Here is a 12,168-nt window from a genome sequence, read left to right as displayed (position 1 = left end):
TACAATGGTACCAAACTGGAAAACAGAATGGCAGCTCCTCAAAACTTAAGCATACAATTACAATCTGATCCAGAAATCCCATTCCTGGGTATATGCAGACAGCCCTTTCTCAAATTCACACTGGTACAAAAGCAAGACACATTCATAGGAACTGTACTTGAAGAACACTGATCTATTCCTAGGCTAGCAATATTTAATACAATATTCTCGTGATGCCCAACTGCAGGCTAGTGTGACCGTGTGAGCATGTTTAAGAGGCTAGGCTAAGCTATGATGGTCGGCAGGGTGGGGTCACTAAATGCACTTTGGACTTAGGATGTTAAAACTTACAGTGAGTCTATCCAGGCATCACCCTTCATAAGCCAAGGAGAGCCTGCAAAGGCAGAACCTGGAGCAACCTGGGAGCCCACGGGTGGGCAAACAAGCACGGCACATACACGATGAGACTGTCACCGAGCCCTAAAGATGGACATCCGGACACGTTGCCACCTGGACTGAGCACTCATGCTCAGTTGAAATAAGGCCGTCAGAAAGACAGAAACAGTAGATTTCTCTGGCACGGTCACTCGGTCACCGGATTCATGAAGTTAGAAGGAAGAGCACCAGCATGAGGGCCTGGGAGGGGAACAGGGAGTCAGTGTTTCCTGGCTTGGAGATTCAGGCTGGGAAAATGAGAATGCTCTGGAAGTGGTGGTGGTGATGGTTACTGAACAACGTGAGTGTGCGCAATGCTACAGAACGGTGAGGCGTACATTATAAGCGCTTTGTCATGATTAAGAGAACAAGCAGGTGCTGTTCCCAAAAGTCCACTGCCAGAGAGCTCCACAACTCAGAGCTGCTTGCCGCCATGGTAAAACTTACCTTATGAGACCGTCACACAGAGAATATCTTTGTATCAAAACTGTCATAGTTACATCTATAAACTTCTGTTTTCACTGCCTTAAAAAATAAAAAGCAGCACTACCATCCAGGGAGCACCCCTTGCAGCACTGAGGCACACAGGGCTCACGTCAGCAGCACAGCCCAGGAGCCCTGGGCAAGGTCCACCCACGCTGCCTGTCTACAGCTGTCTCGGAAGTAAGCAGCTCTCACCTGGCGGAGTCAGCAGGACCCGTCACACAACTGCCTCTCAAAGGCAGGAGCAAAGCACAAAGCAGTGGTGCACAGCTCACAGAACCAAGCTCACCTCACCCCGCCCTACTCACCCGCAGCCCTGGTTTCTTCAATCTCACCGCACTTCCTCTGCATCTGCACCTGCACCCAGGCACACTGTCAAACCAAGATACACACACCTCCGACACAGGCCCTGCCACAGGCCCTCTGAGCCAAGAACTGCTCAGCGGCACTCACAAGACCCAGCAGTCTTCTCAGAGCTTCTCCTCAGTTCGCACTGATGATCCGTGGCTGTAGCATGGCCAAGCAACACACACGTCAGGACCACAGATGGTACTGTGTCCCGTGAACAGACAGGGCCAGGCCATGAGTCACCAGCCTTACTGAACTTTCACAGCCACAGCCAGATGACAGAGGCCAAACCACAAGCCTCAGAGAAAACATCCAACCCATGATATAGATCCCTGCTACGGTGCCTGAAAACAAAGCAAAGACCACTACAGCACATATTCCCTTGCAGAAGATCACTAGCCTCCCTGGCCAGGTCAGCCACAGAAGCACAAGGAAAGAGATGCATTTCAACACGATTACTGGTACCAAAAATGGCAGAAATTGCCTACCTGCACATGACCAGCAGAAGTACCCACACTAATGAAGCTTAAACATAGCCTACAAACTACAAATTCCAGGCCCTGACGCTGGCCCTGAAAAAGGATAACATATATCCTGACATGAAGGTGTAACAATAAAAAGGAAGGCTAGGTGTGGCAGCGGCACCTGTGCTCCAAGGTATCCAAGAGGTTGTGGTGGGGCACACTTGGGCCCAAGAGTTCAAGAGTTCAAGACCAGCCTAGGTAACATAGCAACCCTGCCCCAATTTAAAAAACAAAACAAAACAACAACAAAAAACTTGATGGGTTTGAGACATTTCTCTTCCTGTCCGCAAAACGTCAGGACAGAGTGCAAAGCCAGTCTGTATGAGTGGAGCCCTTGACCCCACAGCCCACACAGGGAAGGGTAAACGCTGGCGCCTGCGCTCCTCCTCCAGGGCCCACACCCAGCCCGGCCACTTACCACTTGGCTTGATCTCGCGCACGTAGTTGCTGGGGAACCAGCCGGTTCTGCCGTTGTGCGTGCCCTCCCACCAGCCTCCTTCCTCCACGCGTGTGACATGGATGATGTCGCCCTTCAAGAAGGACAGTTCATCTTCGTTGGTCTGCTGGAAGCTAAACTTCGCTCTCACTACCAGCTGATTGTTGCTATTATCCGTCATGTCCTAAGAAACAGGTGGGGGGAGAAAGCTCCATCAGCTTAGTCAGCTTCATAGGAAAGCATCAGATCACAGGCCACCCCCGCAGCAGCAGCCAGAACATTGGCAGGAATGCCCAGAATGGCTCAGGTCGGGTCACTCCAATTCATGTCGGTCCCCAGGTGCTTGGCCCACTGGCGAGCCCTGCAGGACCCACACACCGGCTCACATACACTCAGACGGGTCCCAGGGCACACGCTCCTCTACCATACACAAGACGCAGTCACCGTGCCCAACTCCCGAGCAGGACTTAGCAGCAACGACCCAGGTAACAGTTGCCTGACTACCATCATCTAACCGCTCCTCCATTAGTGGATGTTCCGGTCATGTCTAGCAATGTTCTATAAATTAAACAGTGCTTTTCTTATCTTTTTTTTGGTACTGGGGATAGAACTCAGGTCCTTGCGCTTGCACTTGCACAGCAGGGGGCAGAACCACTGAGCTAAATCCCTGGCCCGTGCTTTTCTTATCTTGAAAAACAAGGCTACATTAAAAATGCTTGCACACCAATCTCTGAACACAAGGAGAAATACGCCTAGAGTTTATGTCAGAGGACACGTACAACACAGTTCAGATTTTAACACATACTTCTAAAATAACCTCCAGAAAGCTCTACACTAAGAAATGCCCACTGCCAGAATCGAGGAGTCCTGTTTTGTCAAGCTTTTGCCAACGCTGGGTGTGGCTGAACACAGTGATCTTCACCCCACTGATGGAAGATCCGGTCATTCCCATCTCTAACTGCACTGTTCTCAAAGGCTTCACACTGAAGTCTGGGGCAGGAAGAGGCCGAGCCTGCAGGCCACCTGGTCTAGTCCGACCCAGACAGGCCGGTCTCGGTGAGGCTGCCCTTGATCACTGCCACAGAGGGGGAAGGGGCAGCCCAGCAGGGCCTCAGGGAGCCGTGCCAGGCTGACGTGCCTCGCCAGCTCCCTGGTACCGGCCACCTCCCTGCTCCGGCAGTGAGTGAGTCTGTCCCACCCAGCCCCAAGGTGCCAGTGAAGCCAGGGCAGGGAGTCCCGGCCCCACCCTCCCCCACAGGAGCAGGTCAGGTGGCTTTCCTCGACACACCCTCCACAAGCAGCCCTACATCGTCCCGTTCCGGCAGGACCAGCTGCACTGCCAGGCCCTGAGTGCACAGCAGGAACAGAGGCCGGGGGATGCACAGGGCTCCAACACTGTCTCTGAGGTGTCCGGGACACAATGGAAACGCTCCCATGAGGAGGACAACCACAGCCGGAACAAGGGAATTCCAACAACCAAGCAATGCAGCACCGAGACAGGAGGAGGCTGATGCAGGAGTCACCGGAAGAAAGAGCTTAAGGAGCCAGCAATCTTCAAAGAGCAGGGACAAATTCCCTTGAAATAGACAAAAAGAGGAGCGGAAAACCTTGGCAGGAAAAAAAATGGAACTTAGGCTGGTCCTGAACTTACTATGTAGCCCAGGCTGGGCTCAAACTCCCTGCAATCCCTCCCCGCCTCAGGCTCCCAGAGTGCTGGGATCACGGGTGTGTGCCACCGCGCCCAGCCAACTTTCAGAGCCCACTCACTCCGCAGGACCCGTTACAGGAGGACTGCTGTGCAACAAGGAGTGCAAAATGGAACTGTACAAACTAGATTTTTCTCTTTCAGAGCTAAGCGACTTCTCCAAGCTTCCTCCTGCTGAGCATGCAACAGCACTCCCTCCGGTCCTCAGTCCAGCTGAGTGGGAGAACACAGGCTGCCCAGGCCTGGAGCTCCTTCCTCTCCAGAGGAGCTGAAGGTGGCAGGGCCAGTGTGGGCCCTGCACTCTCTCTCTCTGTCCCCTCCCATCCTCCTCCCTGTGAAAGACCCTTGCCCACCTGTGCATGGCGGGACAGTGATCCGAGCCAAATGGGCCCCTCCATCTCCTCAGAGCTCACTTTAATAAATCCCTTTTCTATTTTACCAAACATAGGCCTCCTTGGACTCGGTCAGCAGTGTGCAAACAAACCTGAGCGTGTAAACCTAAAGGGCCAGTAACAGCTGCAATCTGAAGCCAGCCTGGGCTACACAGTGAGACCCTATCTCGAAAAGGAAAAAGAAAAAACTGGGTTGAGGATGCAGCTCAGTGGGAGGCGCCTGCTTGCCTAAGCATGTGAGAGGTCTTGGCTTCCATCTATAACACCACAAAAAAAGAAAACAAAACTGACTGGGACCTGAAAGTCAAGCAGTTTAAGGATGAGTTCATTTCAAATTTAAGAAAAGCATATTTAAGACCTGGTCATAAATTGACACGGTAATAAAGAATCTACCAACTAAAAACAGCCCAGGGCTGGGGATTTAGCTCAGTGGTTCTGGCGCCTGCCTCGCAAGTGCAAGGACCTGAGTTCGATCCCCAGTACCAAAAAAAAAAAAAAGATTCCTCTAATTTGTCGAAAGGAGTTCTTAAAAACAGCCCAGGACCTGACAGATTCACTGCTGAGTTCTACAAAACCTTTAGGGATGTTATATCACCAATTCTCTTCAAGCTCTTCAAAGAAACTGAAAGGGATAGAGCATTCCCAAATTCATTTATGGAAGCTAGCCCCACTCTGATCCCCAGACCACATGAAGACCCAACTGAAAAAGAAAACTACAGGCCAATCTCCTTAATGGACACAGATTAAAAAATCCTTAACAAGACATTAGCAAACAGAATGCAACACATTATCAAAAAGGTCATACACCATGATCAAGTAGGCTTTATTCCAGAAATAAAAGGGTGGTTCAACATACGTAAGGCAATAAACGTAACACATCACACAAACAGAAGCAAGGTCAAACACTATATGATCCTATCAATGGATGCAGAAAAGGCTTTCAAAAAAATTCAACATCCTTCATGATAAAACCTTGAAGACGACAGGTACAGAAGGGCCTGAATATGATAAAAGCTATATACGGCAAACCAATAGCCAGCATCACACAATGGGGGAAAAGTGAACACATTCCCCCTAAAATGAGAACAAGACAGGGATGTCATATTATCTCAGGCAGCTCAGTCAGACAGGAATCAATGTATAGTCAGAGTCGGACTGGGCTCTCAAAGGAGTCAGCAGAAAAATACAGACATGAGAACTGTGGCTAGAGGCATATCTGAAGAAGAGCAGGACTCACAATAAAGATGCACCAGCCAGGCCTGCAGGCCTCCTTGAGGGATGAGCAGCAACTTGGAACAATATCTGAGCACCACCTGGTCCAGGAAGTCCAGACGGGACCAGTCGCCCAGGTGGGTGACCAGAGCATCTAGACCCAAGCCTTCCCACAATGCCTTTGTTCTGTCCATGGACCATCTTACATGACCCGCTTCCCTACTTGATCAATATTAGCTAAGCAGCTACACTTGCAACCCTATAGGTTGATTACAGTTTGACCCATGTTATACCCACATTGTGACTGCTGTATAAATTACTCCCAACAAATGGCCTGGGTGGCAACCCACTTCCAGGAACCCTCCTGTCTCTCAGGATAAATAATAATAATAAATAATAAATCTTTCCTACTCTTAAAAAATGGAACTTATAAAATTACTTAAACTGAACAACAGAGAGCAAACAGACGAGCAAACCCTGAGCAGAGCAAGACCTGTGGCACAAGGGCTCTCCCGTGGCACCGAAGCTGTGGGCAGGGGAGAGGCACTGATGATGCCCCAGGTTCAGCAAAAACACACATGTAGACTCTGGAGCCTGAAGGGACCCAAGGAGGATAAATGTTGACACTCAGCCAAGTCACATCCTACCCAGTAATTAAACTTCTGAAAGCTAAAGGCAATAAAAATTTCAACATCGGGATAAAGAAAAATTTGTGGATATACAGGATCCCAAAACATTTAATTAGGGAAAAACATACTCCTTCAAAACAGGTGAAACACGGAGAACAAAGACGGTGCAGAGAAGAAGCAGCACACAGCTCCACAGGGCAGAGGGCATGGAGAGGAAGGGGAGAGCCCAGCAGGAGCCCTGCACAGCGAGCCCTGCGCAGCGAGCCTGCCTGGCCCAGGGCGTGGGCGTGGGCGTGGTGAGAAAAGCCCTAGTGTGCTCGAGTGTGCAAAAAGAGTGTCTTGGACCAGGGCTGCCATCTTCTAAGGGACACAGAAACTAAAGAAGCCAGCTGCACACCCCGGAGCCCAAACACTGTGTTAGGAAAGGAAACCATCACTGGGTGAGACAGGGTTCCACTGGGAATACTGGTGGCCTGGTCCTAACTATGTCCCAAACGTGGATGGCGCCCGGCTGCCAGGGAGAAGGCATGTGGCATTTTCGGGAGCAGCACCAGGCCAGGCCCCTCTCCGCTGCAGGAGTCCACAGGGACAGCACTTGAAGCGGGGCATTTTATTCAGACACATCCAGCCCAAAGCCTCCAGAGCCGATGGGAGCAGCTGGGAGGGGAGCAGCCACCACTAGCACAGTGGCCTGGGAGGGCCAGCAGACACACAAGATTCTCGGCGAAGAGCAGCCCGGAGCTGGCAGGATTTTTCCCAAGTACTGCCATAGAAGCATGTTTATACAATAAGCATTAACCATAAATTATAAATACACATCTAGTACTTCAAAACACCAAGTTAGGGCCAGGGACTTAGCTCAGTGGTTCCGCTGCCTGCCTTGCAAGCGCAAGGTCCTGAGTTCAATCCCCGGTACCAAAAACACACAAAAAAAACTAAGTAGCAAAACACTGAGTTAATAGATTAAACACAACCCTAAATACAGCCCTAATATATACTACAAAATCTCTCAATGTGCAGAGAAGGCGGCAGCTGGCGGTTTGAGCTCAATGCGGCAGTGCTCGCTGGCCCTTTGATGGTGAGGCAGGAGGAAGTCCAGCTGCAAGCAACACACAGAGAAGTGTCCCATGGGCCCTTGCTCCTGCAGACGGATGCCCTCCAGGCTCCATGTGGCATGGAGTTGCCTCTTCCTGCAGATCCATCACCCTCTCCACACAGCAGAGGTCACCAGGATTGCACCACACTGCGCTTTCCATAACATATGGAAAATGCGATTCCAACCCTGGGGAGCAAGTCACACCCAGGGAAGCCTATGCAGAGGAGGAGCCCACAAGGCCCAAACTCCAGGCACAACCCTGCTGCCAGTCACGCCCAGTGCGGCCAGGAATGTGGGGCTAGGCCAGCGCAGACAACTCCCGCCTTCAGGGTCACGTCATGAGGAGGGCGGGCGGGAAGACAGCCACGGGGGACAGGTAACCGTTTCCATCTGTGCGGAAATTTCCAGTCCAACAGACCCACGGCCGCTAGCAGTCCTTACTCTGAAGGCCGTGACCGTTTCCTTAGTGCATCTTTCACAACGCTACTCTACAGAGACTGCAGAACGCGACCAAGAGAATGAGACGCACAAACACAGGCCCAGGAGGTGAACAGCTTGGCTCTGGTTACACTGAGCCAAGGACAAGGGCTGAGGACCTAGGAGGGCTCTGCTCACTGTCACCAGTGTCACAAAAGAAATGCAAGCACTCTTCTATCACTGTGAGGTTCGTTTCGTTCCTTTTCTTTTTTTTTCTGGTACTGGGGATTGAACCCATGGCCTTTGCACTGAGCTGCACCCCAGCCCCTTTTTTTGTGTTTCCAGACATGGTCTTGCTGTATCATTAAGTTGCTCAGCTGTGCTCAAACGTGTGACTGTCCTGCCTCAGCCTCCCAGAGTGCTGGGATTACAAGTGTGCACCATTATGCCCATTTCCTCCCCTTTTTAAAGAAGCTCTCCACGGCTTGGCATCTGCTGAGTCCGCCATGACATTCCAGGGCCATCTGTAGCACAATGGACTGAGCCAGCACAGGGACAGGCGAGTCGCATCTGTCCAGGAGATGAAGCACGAACCCAGAGGCCCCGGGGCTGTGCCCGCCATCTCCCCAGTGCCACCCGCTCAGCAATGTCCATATGCAGAAGCCCACCTGCAGAGTGCGCGCGCCTGCGTCCCACAGCAATCACTGTCACCAGTGCGAGGGACCCGAGCCAGCCTCTTGCTCCTCACCCAATGGGCGGTGACCCTTGCAGGCACACTCGACCCCCACCCCCACCCCCGGAGCCCTCACTTGAGCCAGGTCAAGCCTTGCTCCACCGGGGATTGGTGAGCACACTGCTGGGTGTCCGGGTGGTCAGGGAGGCGTGAGTCAGGGACTCCGTCCCAGCGACAAGGAGAAGGACTGACAGACAGCTACAGCCTAGGTCCACACACTCGAGATCCCTCATCGTCCCTGCTGGGCGAGAAGCTGGGGAGCTGAGGTCCAACTGGCTCCAAAACCACTCAGTCTCCCGAACACATCAAGGCAGGAGTCTGTCCTGCAGCAGAGACGGGCCGCGAGCAAAGCCGCTTGGCCAGCAGCTGAGAACAGACGTTGTACGGGGCACAAAGGCCACAGGTGCAGTGCCAAGAGTCAGCTTCAGTTCCACTGTGGCAGCTCCCTCACAGGAGACAGCAGACAACGGGTGCCTCCACACCCAGCACCCAGCCCGGACACACACGTGGCCATTCCCGCCTCACTGTAGGCTGTGTTTCATCCAGGAAAACCTCCTTGCAGGGCAAAGACAGAGTCACCATCAGGTCCTAGGCCCAAGGCAGCCAAGCCTGTGGGGGAGGTCACCTCACAGCAGCCAAGGAAGTGCGCCCCCAGCCAGCTGAAAAGGACCTCCCACAGCAAGAGCGGGCACCCGATGATCAAGCCGCTCACAACACTTCTAGCTCATCAGAAGCTCACTTCACCTAATGAGGATTTCAGAAATGTCCATTACCAACCTTACGTTTAACTTGATGCTACTTGAGATTATACACTTGCAATCCGTTCCACCTTTACTCAGTAAGAAAAAACCCAAGTAACAACTGCCATGGCAGAGGGCAGGCATGCTGATTTCTCTCAGCTGTCCCTCACACCTCACAAAGCTACCCAACGGTACTGTGCAAACTTCTGCAGGCGTCAAGTCCTCCAACAGGGATGGTGACACCCTAGGGACCGTGTGGACTGCAGGACGGAGGCCACGGTAAGTCACCGAGGCTGAGCTGGTGTGGCAGAGTGGCATGACACAGCTGTCCTATGCGTGGTCAGCCAAGGAACGGGCTCACTTCAGAACATGAGAACAGTGATAACTTGATTCCTTCCACGCTGTTCCTGTTTTTAATGCCGCTTGGGGAATAAACAACTCTCCAAATGATGTTCAGCTCTCACAATGAACAAACCTCAGAGCAGGATGGCCATGGGCCCCTGAAGTCTCTCGAAGAAGCAGGCTCTTCTTGGACTCTCGCAGCAAATTACTCTGTCTCCAGGGAGAACCACAGGGGAAGCTGGGCTCTAACAGATGCTGACCGCCAGGCCCGGCCAGCACCGAGGAGGGCACTGCTTGCCAGGGGCAGCAGTGGCTGGGGGCCCAGGCACTGGTGTCCAGTGCTGCACCCGACCCATCGCTGATGCTGTCTCCAGCCTCACTGTCACGTCGGGCGGGGCCTGCACTCTGAGCACCTCCGAGCCCCTTCTCCTTCCCTCCCCAGGACGCCCGCATGTCCACTTGTCCACTTGCCTCCCTCCTGCCTGAGCAGCCATGGCAAGGGGCTCCCCTCTGGGCACTGCCTGTCATCTCAGGAAAGCTCTAAAGGCATGCTTTCACGGTGAGAAAAAGCCACTTTCTGATTCTTTAGTTCTAACCACTCTTTCTTTGTACAGCTAAGTACTTCTACACACAGATTTCTTATCCTGTTTCTGTAATTTGAGCGCAGCAGATAAGAAACTAGCATGGCGAGGAGGTGTGTTAAGGAGCACCATCTCTTCAGATGAGCGCTGTGCCTTAACATACCCCAGATAAGCAAGCAAACTGAAAGCACTCATGATGCATAAACCCAGAGGGCTGGTAAGGAGCCAGCATCGCTGCTGGACCCCATGGGCAGACAGATGCGCCTTCTCCCACACATGCCACCACAATCTCAGTCCTCAAACATACTTGAGTTCAGACAATAAAACCTCTCCAACTTACCAAACTCCGGTACTGGCCCTGGAACAATTTTGAAGTCCGACTGTGTGAAGACTGGGATCCCAAAGAGTCGAAGGACTTGATTCGGTGGGAGGAAGACCGGGCGCACACAGAGTCGCTTCCCAGGCCGATGTCTGCAGAGATGAAGCACACAGAGAGCCTTGAGATGCCCACACACCACACAGCCGTGCCACATGCACACTTGCCAGCGGGGCCAGCACGCGGGACGCACCAGGGCCCACAAAGCCAGCCACTGACGCAGGGACAAAGAGCAGATTCTGTCTGCTACATGAACGCCTGGCATTCATTCCCCAGTCGATCACCTCTCCAGAAGCCATCTGGAGACAACTACTTATCAGTTCTTCTCCACTGTCATTTTTCAACAGTTTGTGAAATGCTTTGTGACTATTTTTTGTTTGTTTGTTTGTTTGTTTGTTTTGGGGGGGGTGGTACCAGGATCGAACTCGGGTCCTTCCGCTTGCGAGGCAGGCGGCGGAACCACTGAGCTAAATCCCCGGCCCCTGTGACTGTTTTTGGTACTTCCCTTCACCTGGAAAAACAAGCCTCTCCTTCAGCTACCGAGCAGAAAACAGCATCACACACGCCTGCTTCTCCAAGACCTTGTGCGTGCACACAGCACCGGAACCAAAGCCTCTGTGCCCTTGCCCCCCTTCCAAGCAGAGCCTGAGTGTTTCTCCCACGTCAGGCAGGCCCAGGCTCGGCTCCACGCCCCAGACTCCTGCCAACCACTAAGCAAGGGCCAGCGGCCCACTGCTTACTTGTGATTCGACTCAGAGGAGGAAAAGCGAGGCCAGTGGCCCTTTCCTAAGGAAACCACAGCCGCCTGTTTTCACTGCCCTGTGTGGTGTCTATAAAACTCAGAATTAGCTGTTGACTCCCAAAGTCTGAAGACATCACAGAGAAACCCAGAGTCAAAGCACCTCTTGGCACACTTGGCGTGGCACTGCGAGGTCCTCATCCCCGCAGGGGAGCCTGCCAGGGCAGGGGAGGCAGCAGAGGAGCCCGGGGGGGCCCTTCCATCCCATCCTGCCTACACACTGCTGCCAGTGAGTCCCTGTCAGGAACAACCTGGCCTCCTCAGCTGTCACAGCTCAAAGGTGCCCTGCACTTCTAAAGTGCTGCACAGGGCCAGCAGTGAGTGCCACAGAGCAGTCTCCACTCAAAAAGACAGACCCCTAAGGTTGCCCCAGGACAAGACCTGCCCCGAGGGCATTTCCTGCAGTCTGCCGTGAGGCAACCTGGCCTAGCCTCCACTGCTGCTCCAACAGGCTCAGCTGCCAGTGACCAGAGCAACACAGGCCAGCCAGTGTGGGAAGTCCACACTGCCAGTCCTCTGCCACAGGGGAGGACTTAGGCACGAAGGGCCCAGTTCCTCACAGCCCAGAGCACAGCACTGAGGGATGGCAGAGCAGGTAGCAGCAGACCATTTCCACAGCTCAGCAATGCTCATTGCACCTTGAGAACAAAACACCAAAGGCTTCAGCCCCCCCACACCCCAAAGTTAATAAAAAAGTCTTACCTGCTGTCACTTTATTTAGAGTCACTAAGGAACTGAGGACCTTGTTAAAGTTTTGCCCCTGATACAAATCATTTGCATCAAACGTCTGAAAGGAAAAATTAAACAAGCAAGATTAGTGCCGAGTGTCACATGTGGAGCAGGACAGAGCCCTGAGGCTGAGGTGCAGGGGTGTGGACCCCTGGTCAGCACCTGCGGCAGAGCACAGCCCGGCCAGGGCAGAGGGCGGCAGGTGGCCAGAG

The 12,168-nt window shown here is 52.9% G+C and overlaps 1 protein-coding gene across 9 annotated transcripts in view; it reads right to left on the bottom strand.

Annotated features, from left to right (window-relative positions):
- Positions 1 to 12,168, bottom strand: part of Arhgef7 (Rho guanine nucleotide exchange factor 7) — a 114,952-nt gene that overhangs the window by 48,492 nt on the left and 54,292 nt on the right. For all 9 annotated transcript variants that reach the window (XM_004858541.3, XM_004858545.3, XM_087193145.1 and 6 more), the window contains 3 exons: positions 11,930 to 12,014; positions 10,393 to 10,523; positions 2,188 to 2,389 (listed from right to left, as the gene is read on the bottom strand). In XM_004858541.3, the coding sequence (XP_004858598.1) occupies positions 2,188 to 2,389; positions 10,393 to 10,523; positions 11,930 to 12,014 (418 nt within the window). The remainder of the gene's footprint in view (positions 1 to 2,187; positions 2,390 to 10,392; positions 10,524 to 11,929; positions 12,015 to 12,168) is intronic.

Source organism: Heterocephalus glaber, unplaced genomic scaffold, assembly GCF_053883595.1.
Source record: "Heterocephalus glaber isolate CG9 unplaced genomic scaffold, H.glaber_assembly_v1.0 deba00001579, whole genome shotgun sequence".
Taxonomy (NCBI): domain Eukaryota; kingdom Metazoa; phylum Chordata; class Mammalia; order Rodentia; family Bathyergidae; genus Heterocephalus; species Heterocephalus glaber.
Note: the sequence above shows the minus strand (reverse complement) of the source record. Positions and strands in the feature narration are given on the sequence as shown.